This window comes from Hydractinia symbiolongicarpus, chromosome 6, assembly GCF_029227915.1.
Source record: "Hydractinia symbiolongicarpus strain clone_291-10 chromosome 6, HSymV2.1, whole genome shotgun sequence".
NCBI classification, from domain to species: domain Eukaryota; kingdom Metazoa; phylum Cnidaria; class Hydrozoa; order Anthoathecata; family Hydractiniidae; genus Hydractinia; species Hydractinia symbiolongicarpus.
The window spans coordinates 11,331,250-11,358,511 of record NC_079880.1 but is presented as its reverse complement, the minus strand read 5'-3'; the positions used below and the strand labels follow the sequence as shown (position 1 = coordinate 11,358,511).

At 31.4% G+C, this 27,262-nt stretch overlaps 1 protein-coding gene across 1 annotated transcript; it reads right to left on the bottom strand.

Annotated features, from left to right (window-relative positions):
- Nucleotides 1-512: 512 nt before the first annotated feature.
- On the bottom strand, nucleotides 513-25,711 carry LOC130646994 (BOS complex subunit NOMO1-like). The gene is made up of 39 exons (XM_057452694.1): nucleotides 25,581-25,711; nucleotides 24,656-24,745; nucleotides 24,398-24,443; nucleotides 24,115-24,215; nucleotides 22,308-22,368; nucleotides 21,901-21,943; nucleotides 21,245-21,317; nucleotides 20,632-20,709; nucleotides 19,703-19,777; nucleotides 19,026-19,169; nucleotides 17,209-17,298; nucleotides 17,067-17,120; nucleotides 16,387-16,512; nucleotides 16,118-16,203; nucleotides 15,549-15,603; nucleotides 15,050-15,172; nucleotides 14,181-14,322; nucleotides 13,717-13,784; nucleotides 13,197-13,260; nucleotides 12,823-12,959; nucleotides 12,464-12,548; nucleotides 11,780-11,843; nucleotides 11,342-11,440; nucleotides 10,757-10,852; nucleotides 9,928-10,007; nucleotides 9,134-9,302; nucleotides 8,081-8,117; nucleotides 7,920-8,009; nucleotides 7,042-7,155; nucleotides 6,495-6,557; nucleotides 5,729-5,793; nucleotides 4,997-5,054; nucleotides 4,282-4,365; nucleotides 3,833-3,919; nucleotides 3,056-3,166; nucleotides 2,170-2,265; nucleotides 1,769-1,894; nucleotides 1,265-1,354; nucleotides 513-1,015 (listed from the first exon to the last, which is right to left on the bottom strand). The coding sequence occupies exons 1-39, from the start codon at nucleotides 25,704-25,706 to the stop codon at nucleotides 893-895; spliced, it is 3,519 nt and encodes a 1,172-aa protein (XP_057308677.1). The 5' UTR covers nucleotides 25,707-25,711; the 3' UTR covers nucleotides 513-892.
- Nucleotides 25,712-27,262: the final 1,551 nt, after the last annotated feature.

The following is a 27,262-nucleotide window of genomic DNA, read 5'->3' as shown; positions in this document are numbered from 1 at the left end:
AACAATTTTGGCCAGGATTGTAGATTCATTTTCAAAGACATGTTTTTGCAAAAAAAAAATTATGCTTTTGCAACGCAAATTTTTGCGAATCAAAGGCAATAAGAAGAATGAAGAAAATCATTTTCACAATATCACAATATAGTATTTTAAACTTGTTAAGGTTAACACTAGTAGCATCTTTTCAACCAAAATTAGTATCTTGTCACATTGGTTGGTTTTCGTTGATGCAAGAAAGGCAAGATCAAAGGTAAAGATGGTAGTCATCTTGGCAACTGCTATATCCTTGTAAAAGAGAAGAATTTGTCTCTTAATACATTAAATGGTACCTGATTTCTTATATCTCTCTTTCTATATTAGGATCGAATTTACAGTGTAGCCCAACTGTACAAAACACAGTTCTGGCAGTGTTTACATGCGCACAAAGTAAAATCTGCGTTATTAGCTGTTAACACATTGTATTCAGTTTTTCAAACTTAGGTCAGAATCGAAGAGATTGAATAAACAAACAAGCATAGGTGCATATGTTTCTAACCGTTATTTTTATTTCCTTCAACTATTCAAATTTTGGATAACATTGCGAAGAGGTGATTCTTGGATAACACAATATTTTAACTAATTCTCAAAAAAGATATAAATACAATGACACCTAAGTACAAAAAAAAAGAGATAAAAATTCAAATATTTTTGCTTGGATAAAATAAGAATGCTGGTAATGCTGTTAGAAAATGGTCTTTTTGTAAAGGTAAATGAAAAATGCAAATAGAGGCATCAAAACTTTGAGAGTTCTTTCTTGAGTAATGCCTAAACCTTAAAAAATGACGGCGACATTACGACAGCAAACACTGGTTATTTCCAAAAAAATTAACCTATCTAAAAATAACAGCCATGTTTATTAACGACGTTTCTTTCTAGAAATCTTTGATGTCTCCTCGTCTTGATCACTCTCGGCATCTGAGCTTTCAGTTTTATTAAAATTTTGAATAAACGAGTTCAACTTCAACAGGATCACTAATACCTGAGAAAAATGAAAAAAAAAATGATTAAAAAAAAAAAAAAAAAAATTAAAATCAATAAAATGACGCATGAGTAAAAAAATGTTATAAATATTCGTACATCTGATAACATTTGAAACAATCTTATGTTTAAAATATCATAATTCACATGGTTCAAAAAAAAACATTCACGTAAATTCCGCTATTAAATATGTACAAGACAAAAATTAAGGCATAAGGCAGGAAGGAAAAATTAAGGCATTAAGGCATACCGTATCGTAATTATAAGCCAAAAACACAAAAGCTACAGCTAACGGGAGTGCTATGACAGATTGTGTGGGTTCCATGTCTATACTTCGTTCCTAGAAGATATAAGATTTCACTTTCATTTGTGACCAACAAAACACACAACAGACAGGTTGGTTAATAAGCGTCGACAATGCTGCATTTGGGTGAAAAGGTTATCACGCCGCATTTCTTAGTTTTTTCAATTTTTTTGTTATCCAAACAAGCGAAGACTGCTAAAAAGGGTAAGATGAGTTTGTGCTCATAGGTTCATTTGAAACCAAGGCTTACTCTAAGAAATTAATTTGCTTTCAATAGGGTTACTTTTAATTTCAGATTTTTCTGACATTCCCATGTGTCTATTCTTTTATATTAAAAAAAACATATTAATTTTCATATCCTTAGAAAAATTTAAGTCAAATGGGCTAGAAATGGGATAAATTTATCCACTACCATTCCCTTAATTTACTACCAAGGAAAAAGATAGTCACCTTTGCTTCAAACTTTAATTTGACATGACGTTTGCTAAGATGTTCATCAGGAGAGATAGTAGCTGAAGTTGATCTCAATTCATGAGTGTTTGACGATAAAGTGCTTTGCAACTTAATAACGTATGTCTAAAAAGACAGAAAGCTGTTATAATATAATAAAACAAATTTTCTATGGCAGCATTCCTCTTTTGATAAAAATATACCACTAACAATAACAAACCTTTCCAAAAAAAAACAGATAGATTTATTCTTATGATTCTAATGGATAGATTACATTCTGATACATTTATTTAGTTAAGAGCAGGATAATAGCCATCGTCCACAACGGCAAAACAGCACTCTGAGGTTTTTTAGAAAAGTGGTTAAATTTCTCCTGATCTATAACAATACATAAAACATACCTTAGGTTTTAAAGGAGGGAAATGAATAAACGTCACAGCACCAGGATTAATGGTATGCAACGGAGATTCCATATTCTCTTCGTCGTACAGCAACACCTAGAGAGCACAAAATCATATAAAAAAATGTAATGAGAATCCACGATCGTTCTTTAGTGTCCACAAAAATGCTAAAACGTCTTAATTTAAAACCACTTAAGATGCTAAAATAAGCAACTCTCTCAAAAAAGCGACCTCTGGACACTCAGAACAGGTTTTAAAAGGGGTGATTAAGTAAATTTAAAGGTATGCTTGCTTGCGGTTTTTGATATGACATAAAAAAAAGTAGTTTCATAAAAAAAAATTGCTGCAAAGACAGTCTTTTGGGCATTTTTGAAAGTTGGCAGAAGAGAGGCTTCAAAAATGCAACATCTATATACACGTAGGTATGCTAAGGAGTGTTTAGTATAAACTAGTCACACTTTTAACATGTCAGAATTACAGAATAGTTTGGATCATGCGTAAGTGTCGAAAAATCAGGAAAAATCCGGAAAAATCGCACTCGTAATTGTTTGGATTTAACCAATCAAACAAAATCCCACTGTTAACATAGACAAGTTCGAATTGTGCAAATGTAATATAGAAATAGTTCAAATTACTATTGGTTGGAACTGACTCAAATGTCCCAACATATTTAGTACCCATTTGGAAACGAGTAGGTGAACAGAAAGTAACATATGGTAACAAACAAAAAAAAAAGAAGAAAATTCTTGTTCACTGTATTAGCTCTTAACATAGTTTTTTAACTTCTCAATATGACTGTTTCCGATTTGAAAAAATCTCAGTATAGTATGTACTATTTTCAGAATTGTTTCTTAAGAGTGGTTTTTCCTTATATAAAAAAACATACCCTTATTGTCGGTAGTAAATCGAGCTCTGTGTCAATTTGTGCAGTGACATGAAACTTTGTTGGTTTCGTAAACACGATGAAGTCGACATTTGTAACGTCATTTTTTGGAACCTAAAATAAGTTTAAGCCGAATGCATCATTACACGTTTTTTTCATATACCAACATAAAAAAATTTAAACACGTCTGTCATTATTCCTTTGTCCCCATGTTCTAAAAAATAGACCTATTTTTTACCTGAGCACTCAACCTGATATTCCTATAAAACAAAGTCTGATAAAAGGAGTGTTTATAATAGAGAAACAGAAAAGAACGGTGGTCATTTGCACATGGCGTTGTCAATTACTCTTCATGAGATCCCATTATATAAAACACGCACCAAAAATTGATTCAAAAATGCAAAACTGACAAAGGAACAAACAACAAATTGTGTTTCCTTTTTATACATGTTTTTATCAGTAACTGGACATTTTTAATACATCAAAAGATTTAACGTTCTATCCAGAACCACACATCAGTTTTCTTCAAGTAGAAGGGCGAGCGTCAACTATGTGTTTTGAAGTTTACCCTGATCTGCACATAAGCATTAAAATAACAATATATTCTTCATTGTATGTTGCATATCCTGACTTCGTATAGTTGGACAACTTAGCACTATTTAAAGTTATTTGATGGAAATGTGTAGGAAATATTCAAAGCATAAAGTGATGCAGAAGATAATTAATAATTCATGATGACGACATATGTGATGAAAACAACAACGACAACATGATACATACCTGTACTACTTGGTTAGTTGGTGCGAATCTCTCAATGTGCATATTCTCAGCAGATTTTATAAGTCTGACGTTGTACGAACAACCAGGCTAAAAAAAATCATAATATTTTTGACCTAAAAACATTAACTTTTTGGTAAGACTGGGAATAAATTCTTAAAAATTTCCAGTGAAGTTAACTAAGTGGCTATTTATGTTTACTGACGAATCTCCAAATCTTTATAAGCAACATCCTTATAATCAAAAAATATCAACACAGCCTCTTCAGTAACATGTCCACATTGAATAAATTGCTGAAAAAACTGACTTAGCCTTATAAAAATCAAATTTACAGAGGAACATTTCCAACATTACACAGTAAATTTCCCAACAAACAGAGGTTTCAAGGATAAATATGTATTAAAAATATGTCATTTTGAAGCACCTTGGTTGGTAAGTTATATCATTCTTACTTGTAGACCTCGCAATCTGTAGTGTCCATGATGATCAGAAATTGCCGACTCGTGATACTCAGAACACTTGTGCAAACCAACCGCCTGTCAAAATGAAATTGTACTTTATAAGAAACACCAATAAATGTTATAAAACCAAGTTTAAGTCTCAAAACCAATTAAAATCTATCCATATCCCAAAATAAGTTTAACCTTAGTTATTCAGCAAATTTATGAGGAAATTGACTTGGTAAAGGACAAGACGTCTGTTTGCTATCTTAGTTGTGTTTTTATCAGAACGTCTACATTTTACCTGAAACTAGGTATGGTTATTTTTAGCCTTATGTTATTCTTTCGTTCATCTAAATACACAAAAAAGTACTGTCCGACCTACGGATGGTGTTGGAAATTTTTAGGACAGTGGTAAAGTTGCCAAAACATGCATTTATCAATAAAAACAGGGAAAAACTGTTTAAAGATTAACTCTTCAAATGACATGTTCATGTGAACGTATGTTAATACTTTAAAGAAACATATACATGGTCGTTCAGCATATGTATGCTGAACGACCATGTATATGTTTCTTTAAAGTGTTCAAAGATTAATTTTCTGTTAGCAATTGCAGATACACATTAGTTTTTTTGACCTAAAAAAAATTTTAGGCTGAGTAAGTTCTTAGTATAGTCTCAGCCTAAAACTACATTATATTATGAACAGGTTTCGATTTTCTACTTACTTCCACACCAATTCTTTCTTCAGGACTTCCCGACAACGTAGTTAAACTTCCACTGCAACTGCGAAAATAAAATAAAATCATGTTTAAAAAAATTGAGCAGTGGTGCAACCAGCGCCATCAAAATTGTTAATGCAATCATGAAAAAAAAAAGAAAACAATTTGCAACACATGTACACAGTCAAGACATCTTTCAAATTTTAATTATGCATACAATCTTATTGTGAAAACATTTAAAAAAAATTTTTTAGGTAGTTTCTAAAAAAACTTTTAGAAAATTAATCTTGTGTATAAAAAAGGCAACTAAAAGTTAATTATATCGTTTTTCTTATAGTCAATGCTCTTTAAAATAATAAATAAACAATATTTTGAACACTAAGAAACAAATAGTTTGCAAATTTAATTTAGTTATAATTCTAAAAAAAACGTGCAAAACCTAGAAATTTTCTTTACAAAGCATACCATAGAGATAACTAAACTTGTTTAATATCTGCCAGTTTTAAATTTCCAAACCATGAAGAGCGAGCTTATTTGTGGACGGGTACGTTCTTAAAATGAAGCCTATTTGTGGACGGGTACGTTCTTAAAATGAAGCTTATTTGTGGACGGGTACTTTCTTGAAATGACGTTTGTTTGAATCCAATTTTCTCTTCATTAATCAACAACTTGAAGACAGAAACTACTTGAGGGTGAACAAAAGTTTGGAAGGGGAGGCTTTTGTAACTAATTTCATACCTATATGCAACACGTCTTCCTTCAATTTGTTCCACTAAATCTTCTCCCTCCAACAACTCTATCATCTAAAATAATAACACTGGTACCTTGCAAAGAAATATTTAAAGTTATCCCAGGTAACAAAGTCAAACTTAATGCAGAGGAATTTCAGTTAAACACACAGGCTAAGCAGGTGGAAAAAGGTCATTAATACACCCTGTTCAAACGTTAAACCAAGAATGATGATGGTGATGATTAGGTTTGATTTAGCCACAGAAATTTTGAAAAAAAATCTCAGATATATATAATTCTAATAAGAATTTCATGACAATTAAACCCAGAAATATTTTTCCTCTTAATGGTACGAAAGCCAAGAAGATAAAACATGCTTAAATAGCTGACTGTTAATTTTATCAACATAAGTGCAATCACTAAAACACAGACCACGAGTTAACAATGTGAATATTAAGAAAACAAAGCAGTCAACAAAATAAAGACTGACGAAACAAAAGTGAATTTTAGGTAACAGTTTTTTAGAATGTGTTTTTTCAGGAATTTTTTTTAGACCAAACCAAGTTCCATGACTTCTTTTTCCATCACTTTTAGAATTTCCAAAATTTTGGGTATAATGAACGACTTTTAGATTAAGAAATCATTGGTTTTCTCATGTATTAAATGAATGGAAAGGAATTTTCTCAAGTATGCAAGAACATAATGCAGTTTATAGAAACATAATCATAGACAATTTTATAATTGTTGTCATAAGAGCCACATCACAAGCACTTACTTTACTGTTAGGCGTAAAACTGTATTCCTTCTGCATTGGACGTAAAAAATATTGTCCTGGACCCTATAAAGAATAATTTTTAGACATCAGCAATGACGAGATGGTTTGTTGAGTTTTTAAGTTAATAAAAACTTGAAATATAGTTACAGCTTAAACATTTTGGTAAGAGCACACAAATTTAGTACAACAAAAACCGTAGCATCTGCCAATTATTTTTAGCAATTCTAAGGTTTTCTTGGTTGCTTTTAAAGCTTTTCTCCTATATTTTAACCATATTTCAATGTTCTTAAGCACACACACATACACATGGTAAGTTCCTGGAGAAACGAAGTCAAACACGACAAAGACCCAAATATTTCATTCCCAAAAAAAGTAATATAACTATACGCATTTTTGGTGGAAATATTTGTACGTCAACGTTGGATTTTAAGTTCACATGGTTGGATTTAGGCTTTTTAGGGTTTCCAAGGTGTTGCAAAGGTCCTGAAAACGTTTGTATTGTATGCCTTGGCAGAGAGGTGAGCCACAACAGAACAAAAGTACTTACTAGATTGGAGAATGTGAATGTGCCGTCAGCTTGCGTCAAGTTATTGTTTCGAAACTGTCCACCACTTAATGAAAGCAACACAGAGCCCATTCCGTTTAAAGTTTCATCAACAACCTGAGAAAAATACAGAAGAATCATGGAAAAAATTTTTAAGCAAGTGAAGTAGATTAAGTTCTTAATTTTAGGAATTTAATATTATTTATAAATTTGGAGAAACACAAGAATCAAAATACTTAATTCTCGCCAGTTTGAATCAGAAAACAGTAAAATAATGTTACAACTGCTGACCCCTAAGAATATGCGCATTGGTCTATATTTTTTGCTACATTTTTCATAGGCTTGAATTTGTAGATAAGATTATTTCAGATGTCTAAAGCTCAATTTTCATGAAGGCGTTCACAGCTGCAGCTCCCAACATTTTTCTGTTCGCAACACTTGTTTTGCAGTCTTGGAATTTGATAAAACATCCAAGATTTTGCAGATTAGCATCATTATCAACAACCAATTATAATCACAAAAGCGCAGCCATATTTGTCTAGTGGAGATGGAGCATATTGAGCGCCGTTGCCTAATTACTGGAAGCTGCAGTCATTAATATTTTGAAGGTGGCTTTACAGTAACTTTTCAAAAAAGAGTAAGGAGTATGGTTTCCCACAAATCATGTGTAACTTCTACACCTAATAAATTCTGAGATGATATAACGCTGAGTGGCCTTTAAACACATTTTCGGGAAAATATTATATGGGTTTATGGCAGATTGCAGAAATCAATCTCCAATAGTCTCCTTCACAAACAATCTTTACACAACAGTAAATCAAAATGAAACAGTCTAACTGCGTAGACAAAATATAAAGTGTTTATGCAGCTAAGATACTCACCTTAACCGTGATATGGGCCAACTTCTGTGCAATGAAACTCCCTTTACGATCTGGCTGAGGTGTGATATGATAACCTTCTTTAGAAGCAGCCTGTAATAAAAAAAACGCAAAACACTCAATCTTAGAAGCAGACAAACATGTTGCTGTTGAGCTTCACTTACCACATCATACTGAATATCACTGTGCACTGGACCGACTCTAAAAGGTAACAAAAAACTGATGAAAACTCAAACAAAATTGCCATTCAAATTGCCATGAACAAAACATGTTTATAATTAAAAAACGCCATGACGTCATTAAAATTAACGGTAACAGTTAGAGGCAAGTTTTGACTCACATCAAATTGAAAATGTTACTAGTATAACCAGCTATGAGCACTGGAGCCTGACTAGTTGCTTTTGAAGTAAAGTAATGCTATGTTGCTTATGAAGTAATGTAATGCAGCTTGAGCTTAATATGCCTTTATGGTATTTTAGCAAATAATTTTTTTTTGCAGGTACAGGAAATACTCTAATAAGTGCCTGGGGACCTTATAAAACCTAATAGGTGTAGGGAGCTTAGTGAAGGGGAACACTTAAAAGCAGGAGGTGCTATTACATTTCAAAAAGATTCTCCTCAAAGAGAGATGAATTTGAATGACAAACAAATAAAAGTTATTTTAATTGGTTAAATAACAGACACAACATGTTTAAGACGTTAAAACTGGAAAAATAAAAAAAATGTAATTTTGTATAATTGTAATTTTGTTATAAAAAAGATTATTTTAAGGATCGTTCGCAAGGTTTATTTTGATTGTTTTAATTCCTAAAAATTACATGAAAACATGAAAAATAATGTATATGTAAATATTAAAAATATTGTTGCATTTATTTGGAAGTAAGTGCATTAGAAATTTTAACAGAAAAAATTGTATTTTTCCACAGTAATGTAAAAGTATGAAAAATAAAACGTTAAGGAATTTTTAACGAAATTTATGACCACATAACTCATTTAATTTGGTCACTTTAAGGTCATTCGGAAAAAAGTCACTGAATAAATATTTTTAGCAAGAGATAGACGCTCCATTACACAGACACATTCATTCGATTTAATATCGTAAACTTGAATATACCCTTTATATGTAATAGCGAATGACCTCACATTGTTAATCATGTGGAAGGAAATGCAGTTCGAAGAAGCTGTGTATTTTAACATTACCACACGCAAAAGATTACCTATAATATCCAGCCATATCTGTCAACACATCAATGGTCTTCTCTGCATGTTTTTCATTTCTCTTTAGAGTTATGGTAATTGAAACAGCAGGAAATGGTGGAGAGATTTGTCCCTCAATAAATATCCCTTCATGACCTTTAAATTCAGCTGTTGCACCTGGACAGTTTTCTGTAATTGAACACAAAAACAACATTTTACTACAAAAACTTTTTTCATCCAGTTTATCTTAAATAACTAAATAGATAAATAACTAAAATCTCATAAAAAACACCCAGATTGTGTGTTAAAAAGTTGGCAAGACAGACGGAAAAAAATGTCAAAGTAATAAATCAGGTAATAACAACAATTTGCTTCCTGTTTCCTAAAACGAAATATGTTTAAATGATTTCATACAAAAAGAATCGTTCCTAAACAAAAATGATAAACACCAACCTAACACGTATTTCAAAATCTCCAACACACAAGGATATTAAAAAAAACAAAGAAAAAACTTTTAAGTTCGTATTATATTACTATTTTCTATTATAATACACTTCCAAACTTGTTTACATGGAAACAAAAAAAGCTATTAAAAAGGTTTCAAATTAAAACAAAATACAAATCAATTATTTATATTATATTTTTTCTAATTATTTTTATTTGTTTTGTTTAATGTAAATCTATGCACTATAGACTGCATTAATTTTATGAAATGTGCCGGGAGAGAGTATCATAGCAAAAGAAGATCTAAACATGGCATCAGCAATGAAATGAAAAAACGTTATAAAAAAGGTCATTTAAGAAAAAGTTATACCTTTAACAAGCACAGTATCCGTCTCTGGGTAGAACAATATTTCTTTGGAGATTGGCGTCATTGTAAACTCTTCAGACAGTCTAATAAATACAAGTGGAAAATGATATAACAACTATATAGCAAAAGTGCAATAACACTTATCTCATATTTTCTTTATTTAAAGGATTGTACACCTCTGCTAACACTTCCGAAGGTTTGCTGGCCAACTTTGAATAACACTCCTAGTTTTATTATAGGTTGAGGAGAAGTTTACAAACTATTTTTAAAGTGAGCTAAAATGTTTGGTGTAAAGAAAAATTAGAAATGGCCACACTATGCTCGTCTATGATGTAAAAGCAAGGCAGAACACCAAAATCATACAACTGCTGATAAAGTTAATAAAAACGAGTTGTTTAGAGCGAAAACAATTTACATTTCAAACATCATTACTAATACTCCAGACCTAATTAATTTTCTCAATTTAATTTACAGTTAGCACATCTCATTCAGGGTGTAAAAGTTAGGAGACTCGTACAGGTATGTCATACTGATCTTAAAAACAAATTCTGAACTATACTAAATGTTCTAGGCTATAATATCACAAATTTACTGGTCCTCAAAATGCGAACCTACAAATAATTTCGAGTTGGAAACTCCATTTTTTTAAAAATAAGAGCCCTAGTACATAGTAGACCAGAAGTTATTGCTAGAACCAGCTTGATTTACCTCGAGATGTCCCAGGCTAAAACAGGTTGAACATTAGAAATCAAGTAAAATACTCTTGCAGCCATCATTTCAATCCTTGCTGATCAAACTCACAGCTACAATAAAAGTTATTTATTCAACTTACCCTCCCCAATGTAATGCTTCATAAACGAAACCAGATTGTGATTCTTCATTTGTCAGTGTTGGTGTTATAGTTTCTATATGATTACTTGATAACGACCTACGTAAAAAAGTATGTAGAATTTGTTTTGTAACAAATTATTGTTGGTGTAAATTCCCATAAACACGACTGGAATAAACAAGGCAATCACCGTGATGTACCTTGCTAAACCCAGGTTCTTTTTATAAGTGTTAACCTCAGAGGTTTTAATTACACGTTCTTAGAGGACGTGCATGTTACTTTCACAGCAAGAAATGTAAATATTTTACTCACATTGTATTAACGAAATCTTGCTTAAAATGAAGGTTATGACACTAATGATTTTTCTGCTATCACGTGTTTCTCCACATTGATCTTCACTTTATGCACATAACCTTAACTTTTGTTAGACTCAGAATTGCAGAGAATCAAGGAGCTTTTTTATTAAAATCAAGACTTAAATTTAAATTGAACTTCCTTAAACTCCTCTTGAACTCTTCTGACATATATGGTGCTAAAAAATGACAACCTTAAAACACGAAGGCTCAAAATCTAAATACATTTGCCTACCTGATAGTAAGCTGCAAATCCGTCACTTTCTTTGTGGTCGTTATTTTCGCCACTATTTTATACGATTCCACCGTTAAAGTGAGAGTACTAGGTTCATTTCTATAAACAGAGATTGAGATTTTTTCCCTATATTTTTTATTTAAGAAACTCGCAGATGTTCTCTAGTGTTTAAAGCTTTTTTCTAAGACTTACATATACCTACCCCTCTTTTTTAAAACTAAATATGTTTTTAAGCATATTGTTACTTAGTTACTTTGTTTCCTACTTCCAATATTTCTATAACTCAGTTTTCCAACCTGCCTCTAGTATTGTCTGTCTCACCTTTTATATAAACAGTCACCAAGACATAATACTTTGGGTAGGCTTAACACCTTGACATTTATTAACTAAACATCATTTAGCATGATTTGGTCCAATATTTTTAATACTTAGCCTTACGTGTTGTAAAAATATGTTTCTTTCTCAAACCGATAACAAGATTTTGGCATCAGCGAATACCGGCCTATAAAACAAAAACACTAGATACATAATCACTACGTTTATATCCCATTCACAGCATGTTAGCCAACACAAATAAAGATTACTAAATGGTCTTTCTCTGTTCAAATAGTGGTGATGTTGTGGTACATTGCAGTGCTTCGAATAAATGATCAGGGTGTTTACTAAATATTTATTCTTAGGACAAACACACATAGAAAGGGGTGTTTTTAATAAACTAGTTTATTTATTTATTTTCTCTTGCTAATAGAATACACATTTGTCACTTTCAAACAATCTTGAAAATTAGTACAGCTGAATTTCGTCATTTGTCTTGTGTTACAAATAAACACCTCTCTAAAGGGGGTTATTGGAGAGGGTGTCTATTAGCGCTGGTCGATTTTTTAAAAAGGAATGGGCTTTAATCGAGGGGCATCAAATAGAAGCGGTGTTTATTTTTTGTAGCTCAAGATCTAACAATAAGGACAAGAAATAATGCAGAAGATAACAGTGAGAATCATAAATCATGTTAAATATACAAGTAAATCTTATTGGCTTTTTCTACAAGTAAAAGTGACAGCAGATAAAAAGGAGTTTACAAAAAAAGATATAACAAGTCGGCTGAGCATTACAATGCTTTCTTACCAGCTGTTTTCAAACAGAATTGATTAGAACCTTTCTTCAGTTCAAAAGACCCAACAGTTTCCTCCTTGTCGTCCAATTTAAAATTCTAGAAATATACGTATTACTTTTAAATAAAAAACAACAACTGTCAAAAACTGATTAAAATTACTTTGACAATCTTTATCACTTTTAATGTTTTTTCCTAATTTTTGACTATTTTTTAAAGCTAGCTATAATTTCTGCTATATTCAAGGTTTTAAAGCACAAAAACAAGACAAATTATTAAGGCAAAACAAAGGCGGATGAATAAAAACTATAAATTATCAATTCCAAATAAAATTTTCACCAACATTATAATGGATTACAATAAAAAGACTCACCAACGTAATATTGTGTGATATAACACATTTTAAGTAGTAACCAGAATGTTGCAGCTTAACATTGCTGACGTCAAGATCTTTTACTTCCACTTCAACATTGGACGGATTCCAGCACCATTTTTTTCGTTGTGGAGTAACTGAAAATGAACGTCAGTAAAAGTCAGTACGATTTAAGATTTAATTTTAACTAGGCCTAAATGCGGCAGAGATTGCAGGTTAAACTGTTGGGGATCTTAAATTCTCTCAGTTCAAAGACAACTGGAATAACAAATACCCAAATTACATCCTATGTCCAGTGATGGAACTTGTGTCCCTCAAAATACAAGGCTAAACATATCATAACACTCCACAAAATATGTTAGAATCAAACTCACTTTTGTATTTTCCTGGTAGAATATTGACAAATGTGAAATGTATTTCAGCACCAATGTTTTCAATCTAAACAGATAAAACATACAGTACAGTACAAAATGCTGATGTTAATACTGCTGTTAAATTTGATAAATTTTTTTACACTACATCTCTATAATAATAGCCGTTGTCTGTCTGTCTCTGCGCGGACCCCACTTGAATATCAAATGCGATATATTTTTATCCACTGTTGCGACGGGTAAATATAAAGGACGAGCGACTCCGTGGATTTTTCCACAGGCAACGACTAGTCTATATTATAATACCTGTATACGTCTGTCTGTCTGTCACGCAACATGGTAGCTTAGCTGCGAAAGTAGCGAGACGCACGCAATGCGGTGTAAAAAGGACGGGACGAACCTGTGGATTTTAATTCTCATTGATACAAATATTACTGTAACCAATATTAATTTTTAAATTTAAAGATTAGCAAAGCATGAAAAGACAATCTCTCACTTCAAATTATTTGAAAAACATACAAACCTGTGCATAATTTTTTTCACTTGGTTGAGTAATGTGTGTCAAATGAACAGCAACATCAGTGCACGGTTCTATGTGAAACAATAAAAATATGGAAAATATGCTAAAAAAGTTTATATTAAAGAAAAAAGGCCATTATAAAGCATGTTAAGGCTAACTGGACAAACACAAATTGAAATAAAAATTAGTATCTATCAACTATACCAGATAGCTAATTGGTACTAATTTTTGTGCATAATAAATTCTTCAGTTTTCATAAATACGTTTAATGAGAATTCTACATAAAAAACTATTATACACAAACATTAATTCCTACGAAATGTAACTTTTGTAAGGTTCATTAACTTTAATACCTGCTGAAATTAGTAGCATCAAGTATGTACTAAAGGTGTTTCTCTTATATGAAAAAACTCATTTCCTGGATTTCATTTGGTGGAAAATAACAGTTTTATCCTTTTTATACGTACCAATACAACGCAAGCTACCCTTAACCACTGCCAGAAACTGTGTAAACTTCAAATCAAGCAAAGGTGAAGACTTCACATTAATAACATGATGAGATGGCTTTAGGAGGAACCCAAGTTTCTTCTCATCTTCTGTTAACGGAACCTGAAGAAAAAAAAAGTTGTCATAATATAATTAAAACAATAGCCCAACAAGAATCTACCAAAGGGATAATAACTGAACATCGATTTTTGTTCATTTAATTGGTGTAAATTCCTATTTAAACAACTGGAATGAGGAATGAGGTACTAAATCTTCTGCCTTGTTTAACCCTGCCCAGGGGTTTACATCAGAGGTTTTAATGATTATGAGTTGTAGCATAGTGGTAGAGTGTTCCTGACTGAGAAACTATAAAAGTGTAAATGTATCCTTTCTGTTCCTATCCGATCAGCGTTTTAAGTTGTACATCAATGGTCATTGCTGACGTAATCAAAATTCAAATAACAGATCTTTTTTATTTCCTTTTGCCTAGTGGATTATTCCACAGGCCCTATCGACTAGTAATTTCAATAGCCAGAGCTTCTGATAATTTTAATTGTTAAATGAACTGTATGATCAGGTGAAATAACTTAGCAATCTTATAAAACTGTCCTATCTACAACAAAAGATAGGTTGACTCAGGCTTTTTAAGGAAAGTGGTGTGATAGCATGCTCACATCTCCACACACAGCAAAAAGAATAGGTGTGCTAATACTACCACATGTAAAATTCCAAATTTTGTAAAACCTTTACCATTGTAGCACACCTAAAAGCACATGATGCATTTTTTGCTGCATAAACAGGTATGACCAAACTTCAATTTTACCAAATGAGTATAATAAGCATGCCTTACCTCCAATTTGTAAGTTCCTGGTTCCACCTTAAAACAAAAACGACCGTTTTGATCTGGAGACGTTGTTTTAATTGCAGTGTTCTGTCCTCCTTCTGGTTGCAACAACACTCTATGCTGACCGACCTACATTTAGACATGATGTACAGACACTTGACATAGACATAACTTAGGAAACAAAATGCCAACAAAAACATTTAATTCTAACAGTTCTCAAAGATATAATCCACTTATATATATAGTTGTCTATAATACTTAAATGGATGTACAATAAGCATTAAAGACAAAATACTACAGCAAAAAATACGAAAACTTAAAGAAAAGCCAGAAAATCAACACAAAAGATAAAAACGTCAACAAGATGTAAAAATGTTACATGTTACCCTTCTTTTATCATTTTCTGCACTTAAGGGTTTTATCATCAAACAATAAAAGTTGAAACGCATAACTTTTAAAAACATTTTATCCCATTCAATTCACTACAAAAAAAAATATAACTCACTGGTAAGACACCTGGTGGAATATTAACAACGTCTACTGACCCACACAAGTGATATCTAATAACAAAAATTAAACAATAACAAGGGTTTGATATGTAACTGCACAGAGCGTTTTTCTTTAAATTATGAACATTACATTTCAATAATATAGTAACTGAGGTAAAAAGGTAACAAGAAAATTAAATTCCATAAAACTCTAAACATGAAAGAATACGATTTTAGTATATGTATATATCTTTGTTTTTGCCTTAATAATTACTTAATATCTGTGGATGGGTGAGATAGTTCTTTTGTATGATAAATCATCCTTAGACAATATAGGTTTGTTTATATTCATGGCTTATATTGAAAATGAACAGATCAGAAATAATAGAAAATCTATTTTAGAGGTGTTTAATGAAGAAAGGTAATATTAAACTATTTTATAATCAGAAAGGACACTTTTTTAAAGAGAGGATTGCTTAAAAGTAGTATACTCTTAAGGATAAACACAGCATACAGTTGTGTGTACATTAAAGAGAATGGAACTGAAGGTTAACAAAGTCAGGAAAAAACTTTCTGCTAAACATACTCCTTCACTAGAATATCTTTTAGCTTTGGTGTGTTAGGAGTAATGTGAACCTTCTCATCAGTGAAAAAATAATGGTCTTTTTCCATCTAATAAAAAAAAATATTACAATATGAAATAACAGAATTTCAGTTGTTGTCTTGACACACAGAAACCATAACACAGTATAAAAATCAACTACTAACACTAACGATTGTTACAACAAACACTGCATAGAACAGAACTTATTTGAAATAAATCATAGCGCAAACCAAAACAAATTTTTACATTACCTTAAAAACATAATGTCCTGTGGTCACATTTTCTAGCAAATACTTTCCATCAATGCCAGATATTGCTTTCCTTTCCTCTCCACCTGTTCCAACTGCCCTGATAACAGTACCTTGTATTCCCTGGCTCTACAAAAGAAATTTAAAAACCTGTTACGGCAAAATCATGGCAACAGTAAACAGATATTAGACAAAGTTTAATGAGACATCTGGAATTATTCAGTTGAATTGGGATGCATTAAAGGAGGAAATTTTTATGAGTCAAAATACTTACAAATAAAGAGAAATTTGCAAATGGCCTCTTATAAAACACTTTTTGTAGCAAATAAATTTTGTGAATAATCGTTTTAATGATAATTATTTAAATTTCACGATAGGCATAGGTGTTGATTATTATTCGTTAGTTCCTAAAATAGCATGTGAAGTTACCTTAAAATGCCGACAACAATAAAAACAACGTTTTTAAAACAATTTAAAGAGCTGGTTAACAAATATTACATAAAACCTTAAATAATAAGGATTAAGGTAGTACACAAATGAAAATTTGCAAGAAAACTCTAAAACACCCTACCCCTCCTTTAGAGTATTCAAATTTTTATATTATATACAAAAATGAAGAAGAACATTCGTATATTAAAAATAATATAAAACAATAATTAAAAAACAACAAATGATTCTAATACCTCTTTGTCCACTACTTTGCCTTGAACAGAAAAACCATAAACCTGGAATGGTGTCTATAAGAAAAAAAGAAAACAAATAAGTAGAAAAATAGGAGGTAAAAACAATGGCAAATTCAATAATAAGAACATTGAAGAGAGTCACCTTAAATTCCACACTTTTATAATTGACTGAAAACGACAGCTTTTGTGGTAGGATGTCAAAAACAATATTCTGAGATGTGTAAAACGGAATCTAAAATAGAAGAATATTTAGGAATAGATTTAGCAAGAATATAATATTCAGAAATAAAATTTAACACAAATTTAACTTAGACATGTTATCATAAGGGCTTTCGGGCAAAAAAAACCTCAATTAACACAAAAAATATACTGTCCGATGATATCATTACAGCTTTCATCATTGATTAAAATCATAGACATTAAGGTCAGTTCTTGTCCGAAATAAAATAAAATCTCACTAAAACGCAATAAAAATAAAATTTGAAAGATAAAAAATAAGTTTTCATTTCTAGAACTTTCATATAAAATATTTAATTTATGCGCAAGACATATTTAACCACAGTGCAATGTTATTATAATGAAATACTTTATAGAAAGATTTAGTCTCTTTTCCACTTAGTGCACAGAGATCTGCAGAGGAAATTTCACTGAATCTAATAACAAAATAGCTAATACATTCTTAGGTCTATCTTATAGGACTGTTTTTTTTCACATATTTGATCAGTGGAAACACCTTATAATTTATAACATATTTGTTTTATAAAAATAATAAAATTTTGACAAAAAAAGATAAAAAAAGGAAAAATATAAAACAAAATTTTCTTAAAGCCATTTTCTTATTAGATTTATTTGTTTACAAAGTTTAAATCTCAAACTTTGTAATTTGTAACGGCATTCTACATTATAACATGTTTTTCATCGTAAAATTGCACATAAGAAGTCTGCATTACTTGTGCGATCACACTCCCGAAAAAGGAAGCTGAAGATATAACAACAGAAAACAGAAAAAGTAATTGTTTTTTCTAGCAGATAATTCAGTTGCCTCATATGGCGATGTACAAAGTAAAATTTAAAATTAAAACTAAAAAAGTTAAAATTAAAAGTTCTTATTCTTAGCAAAAAATCAATTATTATATTTTTTGCGCTTTGACTACATCATTAAAAATACTTTGTCACCACTTGTGGTTCAATTAAATCATTGCAGAAAATGCTAAAAAATTTTAAATTAAATGCCGTTTTTTCTGCATTGAACTTTTATATGTATCCATGCATTTAACTATGTTTTTTGATTTTCTCTTTTTTATAGTTTTCATTTATTATAAATATACTACTTTTTTGAAGTAAAAATTTACGGGTAGTTAAAACATAAGAACTTGCATTTTAAGCACAAAAGGAAATACTACGCTAACTTAAAAGACTACATTGAGAACAAGACCCTATAAATGTGCAAACATAAAATGCTGACAAAAGTATTTAGTTTGTTGAAGTATTTTGTGAAGTAAGCAAACTAAATCAACAGAACTTTGTTGATGTGAGTTACAAAACTGTTGTAGTGTTAATAATAAGATCAGAAATTGTGACAACAATTATTTGCCAACGGCTAAATCTCGATATTACGAAAACAAGTTATGTCAATATACCTAAATTTTTGGGCTGAAAAGCACAAAGATTTATAAATATAGAGACAAAACTATTATATCCTTAATAATTACAGCAAAGAGATGTGTACCATGTTGCAATTGACCAGATAGGATTTGTGATTTATCACCACATGACAAAGCTGTTTTTCAAAGGGCTTGGCAAAAGTTTTTCTCGTGAATTTTAGATTATATGGAGAGGCACATTGATCAAGTTTTATATTACAGAGTAACCCTTTAAACGAATAAGTTCATTTCAAATACATGTTTAGTTGCATTTTTAATAATGGTAGCAAAAAGCATGAAAGATATGTATACTCACCAGCATGTACGTACCACTTGGTATTGTCGGAAAGACAAATGCACCATTTTTTTGTGACACGACCGTACAAAGTACTTTCTCATTGTCTTCAATTTTAATGCTATTCAAAATATCCTCTGAAACTTTCTCACAGTTTGTGATGTCCTAGTGAGTAAAAACTAGTTTTACTGCCAATGGAAAACACTTGTGGTAAGTTCACAGGGACTAACACTTTAAAGAGCTGTCTCAGCTTTGCGAAGTGGGCAGACTCATAGCAACAATAATTCATTGTTCCAATTTCAAAGCCTGTTCTGTACACAATCAAGGTTGCACCCTAATGTTTATCAAAAAAAATTGAGAGAGCAGAATTTTTCGCAAATTTAAACTTTCGTGAATATTTTAAACTAGCTTCAAAGTTTCAATTTAAAAAAAATCAGAGATTAAAAACAAGACTTGATAAATTTTATTGACATAATTGTGGCTTGTTTATTCATTGAGCACATCAACCTTTACATAGTAAATATGTTTTTCTGTTTAAAAGGAACAATAATGGAGAATGTCCCCTTAAACTTGCTATCATATAAAGGTTTCTATAGAAATATGCTTTCAACCTTTCATAGCTGTCTTTTAAAAACTGTGATAGACAATCAGACAAAAGACCCTTTTTTTTTAACAAAACACAAATGTGCAAATCATACCTTTTTATCCACATCTTTTGACAAAAGAACAAAAGAGACACCTTGTATTGGCTCACCACCACTCAGCACATGACCCTGTAATTCAACACAAAAGATACAGTCATTACACATACAATTTGTGATTGCATGAATGCCTAATTCACACCAGTGGTCTAAGCCTTAATGCAGCTAACTTTTAAATCACTCGATTTATACAGTGTCTGTATATGTGACATGTTTTGTGATTTAGGATACACGTTAAAATTTAAAGTTTGAAGCAGTAGTTTTACACTATACATTCCTCAACACACTACAGAAAAATTTTAAGGCATATATAAAAATTTCTACGATGTAGTTTAATTTTTGCCTATTAATTATGGAAGAATTAAAAAGCTTTCTTATAAAGTTCTTGCACTACCATATTTCCTTATAAAGCTTTTTACTAAGCATTGACTTTTATAATTCCTAAACTTTTTTATATTTTAACAAACTAACAAGCAATCCAAGCCTAAACATCGCCATATTTCGTTATATAAAATCGCCAATAATAACCTGTCAAAGATAAAAATTAAGTTTAAAAAAGTAAAGTGTTCTATCACGGCATAATAAATATCTTATAAATTTAAAAAATAAATATCTATGGCATATAGCAATTATATACTGCATCATAGCAGTTAAACATTACGGTGTTGCAAAGAACACTATTTTGGTGTAACATCAGAGGCCTAATCAAAAAATTCTATCAGTGTAAGATTACGGCGTATTTACCGAAAACAGGATTACTTCAAATTGCAAAACATATCACACCATATTAAGCTGGTCTGTTAATACAAAAATGGTTAATAAACTCTACTAGTGCAGTCACTTATCCAAAGTCAACATAAATACATGAAACATCAACTGCAACTACAACTGTGTATGTTTAACAATAACAAAAAGCAGGTGTTTACCTTAACATCAAAACCAGCTATAACAATTTTGTTATCGACAATTGAATTGTCATTTAAAACCTTTACGCTAGCCTCATCCTAGAAATAAAGTGTCTACAATGACTAAATAGCAGCATCTGTACACGATTTAATAAAGGAGATACATCAAAAATTTTACACATTAAAAACAAGAGTTCCTCAACCCGCCTATTAGAAAACGATAACAAAATATAGTATTTTAAAGGACATTTTAAAGTTAATTTTTTTTTGATTTTTGAGAACATGTAAAGTTTTCTTTAAAATTAGCAAAACCATTGAACTTAATTAAAATCATTGAGATATTTTCATGGAATGTTGAGACTTAAAAATGGGTAAGAATAGCTTATAATTGTCAGACACAAACTTAGACTAAAGACTTTTAAAGAACTGAGGTTTAACAAAAAAATATTATTAAATAGTATTCCTCTAAAAAATAGTGTATACTCAAAACAATTTTTTTAGTGTATTTTAGTGTAAAAGTGTATTTAAGCAATTTTTGGGCGTATCTTAACTATTTGTCTGGTATAGTAAGTGTTGATGTTCTGTGCAAAAAATCAAAAGTATGTATATGCAAACAAAACATCAATAAACTTACATTCTTGAATTTCCATGTAGGATGAGCAGCCTTGACTATGTAATCATTTGGCTTAATATTACTAAATTTAAACCTAAAAAAAATTAAGGTTTGAACTTTATTTACAGCTCCATAAACTACTACTAGCACCACCATGCACCTACGTTTTTTTAATTTGCACAATAAAAAGAATGCCTTGATCACCATATACTTTATGATGTGAACGTTCTAAGTATCTGTAATATACTTTGTTGTTTTTTATTTTTATTACAGAGCATTCAAAAGTTCAAGAGTTTTTACTCACTTGATTTCATTATACATAGATAACAAGAACATTTAATCTAATATCAATTTATACCCTAGGTGTTAGCCTGTGTAAAAATCCACTGGAATATTTACCAGTCACTACTTGCATCTACCATGTTTGGCTCACGGAAAATGGAAAGTTGGGTATTATAATATAGATTTAATAGGTTTTGATAAAGCAATTTAAAGCATAGTTTTGACGCAAGACAAAGTGGATAAAAAGCTGAAAGTTGAAGTTTATTTAGCTTGCACGCTTGACAAAAAGGTAACAATGAAAAATAAAAACTGTTCTCTAAATTGTAAAACAGGATTTTAGTCTGTTTTGACTGTGACACAAGAATGAGAAAAAAAAAAGGCAAAAAGTTACACACTTTCCAACATCATCTGTGTTATCTGTTGCCACAACACTGCCATCTAGAGAAGCACAAGGTTTTTATACACAGGTTGTCACAGAAAAAAATAGTTGTCACATCTTATGCCATCTTTAAAAAAAAATTGTTTATTACAACCCATTCGACTCTTTTTAGCGAGAAATGCGAAATGTTTTTTTTATATATATCATTGGACATTATGTCTGACCCTTTAAAATATGGCCTTTTGATTCTTTCAAGACTATAATTTTCCAGTCAAAATTATTTGAAGACAGCATTATGAAATCAGACTTATTAATTAATACTATGATAAATGATTTAGTTTCTTCGGCACAAACTTTATGAATGAAAGTTATTATTACATTTATTTTTCCAGCTAAAATACCTGCAATTGTGTACATTCTTACCTTTGCTGTGAAGATTGACAATGACTGTTGATGGGCCTTGATCTTTATTAAGACTAATAACCTAAAAAAAATATCAGATGCCCCTACAATTTTACACCAAACAAATTAGAATTTTGCCACTGTAACCATAACAAATTCTCCCTATTTTACAAAAATATACTTTTTGCAATCCAACATAATAAATTGCATTGCAAAAACATAAGCAGAGCAAAAATGACATTCAAAACAAAAGAAAAAATATCTCACGGGATCGACTATAGAGTGTGGTTGCAATCACATTTGAAATTCTATTTGAGGAAAACTATCAAAATGGACTCATGTTGCAACGGTTTGCTTGAAAAATATTTGTATGTTTTTTTCAAATGATATCAGTCGTGGTCATGAATGGCGTGCGATCGCACGCGCACGCCTCCGCACACGCCATGTGAAATTCGGGTGTGCTCTTTATCACACGCCTTGTTCTACTTCGTACACACGCCAAGCAGAACTGAGCTATTTTAGAGTAATCCCTTACCCAGACTTTACCCAATACATAATTGTTCTTCCGTGTTAAAATGTATCTCTAAAATGTATTTCTATTAAATACCCACCTTCATTAAAATTGCTGACGTGAGATACATTTCAAATGTATTGCGTCTGTATTGCGTCGACAATATTTTTTTTGTTTTTCAGCTAGCAAAAAATTTCGTCATTAACCTTGTATTGCTCTCCTTAAGACGATGACAAATGGAAATGAAGTACAAGTCCTATTGACCTACCTTCCCGATGGTGTATTTCTTAAGTTAATAGTTCTGTCCCAACTAGCTCTCTATGTTTTAAGATAAACTGATTAGGAAGTAATTTGTACACATGTTATTAATGAACTGAAGGTCAGGGCATCATTAAGTTGAATATCGCAGAAGTAGCCGGTGACATGCTTCGAAAATGCTTGTCACAGGCACAGTTCAATGAAAAGCAAAACTGTACAGGAGACTCAATTGTTAGAGTCTTCGCAGAACATCTCTTCTCACAAAACCGAGGGCAGGGCTGACTTATTGCCTGCTGTGTCGTGTGGGAGACAGAACTTCTAGACTTCTTTCTAATATGATATACATTTTTTTCGATTATTATTACTAAACATATTTGATTTCTCTTTCCCTTTTTAAAAAGATTTATTAAACTTTATTGAATATGTTTTTTCTTTGGTATTATTACATTACGAGAACATTCGTCCGAAAGCTGTATGAAGGTACAGGACACCTAACCTCTCCCATGTTCTGGTTATATTTAACTTGCATGGGTGCGCACTCTTCTCGCAGTATTCTCTGTGACGATGAAGGTCGGACTGACTTGTGGCATGGTTCCAAATGGTCCTCCGTCTTTCGTTCGAGTCTCAGTGTAATGCACCAGCCGAGCATAAAAGTGTCAGCATGAAGGAGAGGGGCCGACTTTATTGTTCTCTATACCTTACGTTCTTCATAATAACACCATTCATTTAAATTTCACAACAAAATTACGTCGGCAATTTTTTTGCCAACTACTATGCTTCAAAAAACCCGCGTACCGCTCTCCTGAATGTAATAATTGCATGCCAAAATCATAAGCTAGGCGTGCGATACTAATCGCACGCCTGTATTAGTGTAGGCATACGTACCACCGCACGCGGGTGCAAATATTCATGACCAAGACTGTGATATTGAAAAATTTTCCACAAAAATTTTATTATCTAAATAATTTAAGTTTTAAATCATCATTTGTTTATCATTGATAATAGACACATCCTACACTTGGGTTAAAAAGAGTCTCAGTTAAGTGCATTGCGTCTTACCTGTCCAACAACTGTAAATCCAGTGAACATAAAATTCAGATCTTTTCCTTGAGAACATGGATCATTTACTCCATCGATTGCCAATTTAATCTCTTGAGGATCTAACAAGGAATCAAATCAAGTACATTAGTTACTTTCTAAGGTCAGATCGTGTATTGATAGCTTCCTTTGAGTTGGCTTGAGGTTCTTATTAAAAAGATGGGAATTTATAGCCACACTCTATTGGAACTAAATTGGTGTGTATGTGATGGTATAATGATACATATACAAGAGGGACACTTACCAAAACTCCAGCCTTCTGGTGGATCAATACGGAGAATATAATCACCCTAAAATTTAATTACTGAATTAAATACGAGTGCTTATGAGATCTTAAAAGTCTATGCAAAACCGTTACTTGTTTGACATCTAATGGGACATCTAATAGGTAAAAAAATACACAATCAAACATATTAATAACATGACTGAATCACAACATGGTTCTTGCAGCCTACCCAAGCTGTGCGAACAAGAACAAAGTGAGGCTTTACTCAACACTTACATTATCGTAAATAGCCACCAAAAAATAGCCATTATTTGGTGCACATTCTGTGGTCGATTTTAGTGCACCTTGACTTGTATACAATTTGACCTGTTGAAATATACAACACAAAACATTAGTAATTTGAAATTTAAACATTCTATTACCTCAAAATTTGATTGGATTTAACAAAATATGAGTTTTAGTACAATTCATATGTACACACAAGTTAAAGACAAAGTTTATTTTCTTTCAATTCTGCCTTTTTTACCTCGTTTGGCATATTTAACTGAGTTGACTTTTGAGAATATTTCTCATAATACAGAGTAAATATGTAGTGAAATAATCAACCCTCCTCCCTTTTGGAAATATTGGTAATGCAAATGCTCTTCTGCAAATTTTTGTTTATAAAAAGATTGACAGAAGAGATAAAATCTCTAATTGTTTGTCCAAAGAACGATCCTTTACAAATTTCTTAATTAGCTATTACGGCCTACACAATAGACACAACAGGTAAACAAATATCTGATTTTTTTGTGTATGAACAGTTCATTGCTGATGTCAGCAAAATTTAAATAACAGATCTTTTCGTTTTTCTCCCTAAGTGGGTGCCTTCCATGAGTGTTATTGTGCATCAGTATATGTTTTGTTCTAAGATGTCACAATTCCTGGATTATCAAGTTCAACATAACAGGGTGTCCACACAATATTAACTCTTTATTTTTCTAACATTTCTGACATTTTTTTGACTGCAAACTCCAGACATTTTCTTAACGTTTTAGGCAATTTTAGATTGAAACCTTGGATTACCTTAAAACTGGAAATTTTAATAACAACCATATTGATAAAACAGATTGGTAAAAAATTAATGCTTATTCTTTTGGAAAATTCTGAAATTCAATCCTTGTCAATATTTTGACATTTTGACCCCACATAAAATATTCACCTTGACTCTTTCAAAGTTAATGTGAACATCAGATTTCACAAATCCACCACAACCAACAATATTCTGTGCATAGACATTACCAAAAAAAATTTGTAAAATAAAGGTTTGAAATAGTGTTGCATACATGATTTCTATAATAACAAAAATTAAATAAACAAAGCATAAACAAAAATATCACCAAAGATCGGTTAAAAACCATCAAAACAGGATCATAGAAGCATGAAAAGCACTGAATAATGTGTGAAAATTAGCAAAACAGAAAACAAACAGGATCGTGGATTGTTTCAAAACTATCAAAACAGGCTCCTAACCTCTTAATTAAAACTTATATCTCGAAACTCGTATAAGTCACCTTATCCTAAAAGCCTTATTTTTAGGTAGATGCATTATCAGCAATTGAGCCTAAATAAGTACATTCACACTGAAAAATCAGTATTTTGCAACATGGCACCTCATCAATGGTCCAGGGCATTTTTTCTCACATCAAATTTTAAAATATTTCATTTTATACAATAGGAAAGATTCCAAGATATCAATGCAAAATATGCTTGTTTCAGCACCACAAAATGATGTTCAGTTTAAATCTGTACACAGGGGTACATCATTTCGCTGCTGCCAATGATAGCCTAACTAAAAAACTCCTCAACCTGCCACTATTTTGAAAACCATGCTGCCACTTTGATTAGAGTAATTCATTAGGTTCTATCATATAAATGAATATCTCAGAGAGCTGTTGTCAGTCATTATCAAAAGCTTTTTGTGCGAAAGTTAGTTTATATCCTAATTAGGCTATGAACAGGTTTGTGCAGCCACTGAAAATTAATTCACAAACATAAAACAAAAAAGGAACAATCTGATGGCTGTGACCTTACTACTCAGCCGACGTCTCTAAGACGTTTATGGATGTCTGTGTTAAATCGTCTGTTCGAAGATGCTCTGAAGATGCATCTTCTAAAAAATGTCTTTTAAAAGACATCTTTTATACGTCTTTTTGAAAGTTAATTTATTTGAATCTTGTGGTATATGCATTATAGATGTCTTTTAGAAAATCTTTAAAAGACGTTTTTTAAAAGATATTTAAAAGTTATCTAAAATATATCTTTTAAAAGACTTCTTCCTATAATGCATCTAAAACGCTTCTTTAAAAAAAACAGAGGGTATTTAGCAAGTTTATTTTCTTGGAAATCAATTTTTCACGAAATTGAAAGTGCTAATCATTACTTTTTAAGTATTTTTAAATATCATTTAAATTAAACCATGTTATCAAAAAAGGAAACAGCCAGGGGTCAATGTAACATTCATCATTGATTCATTCTCGGCTTAGCGTCCGTTTTCCATGCTAGCATGGGTAACGACAATGGCAATCTTATGCCTGGGACGAGCAAAAAGTGTCACTGTGGTAAAAAAATAATGCCAATCAATTCACCTTTATAAATATCACTGATGATAGAAAATGTCAGAATTTGCTTTAACTTAAATCAGTCTTTTTCAGGAATATTTGAGTAGGTGTGTGATGATTCGCACGTGTAAATCAAGCAACGTGTGCGATGTAAAACGCATTTGCAAAGAATGTTACGCTTGTGATACAGGCTCCGAGGTTATTTTTGTTGTGCATTCATTTTGCGGTAGAAAAGTGGGGGACGTTTTTAATCGTGAACCCCAAACACGATGAACGAGCGTCT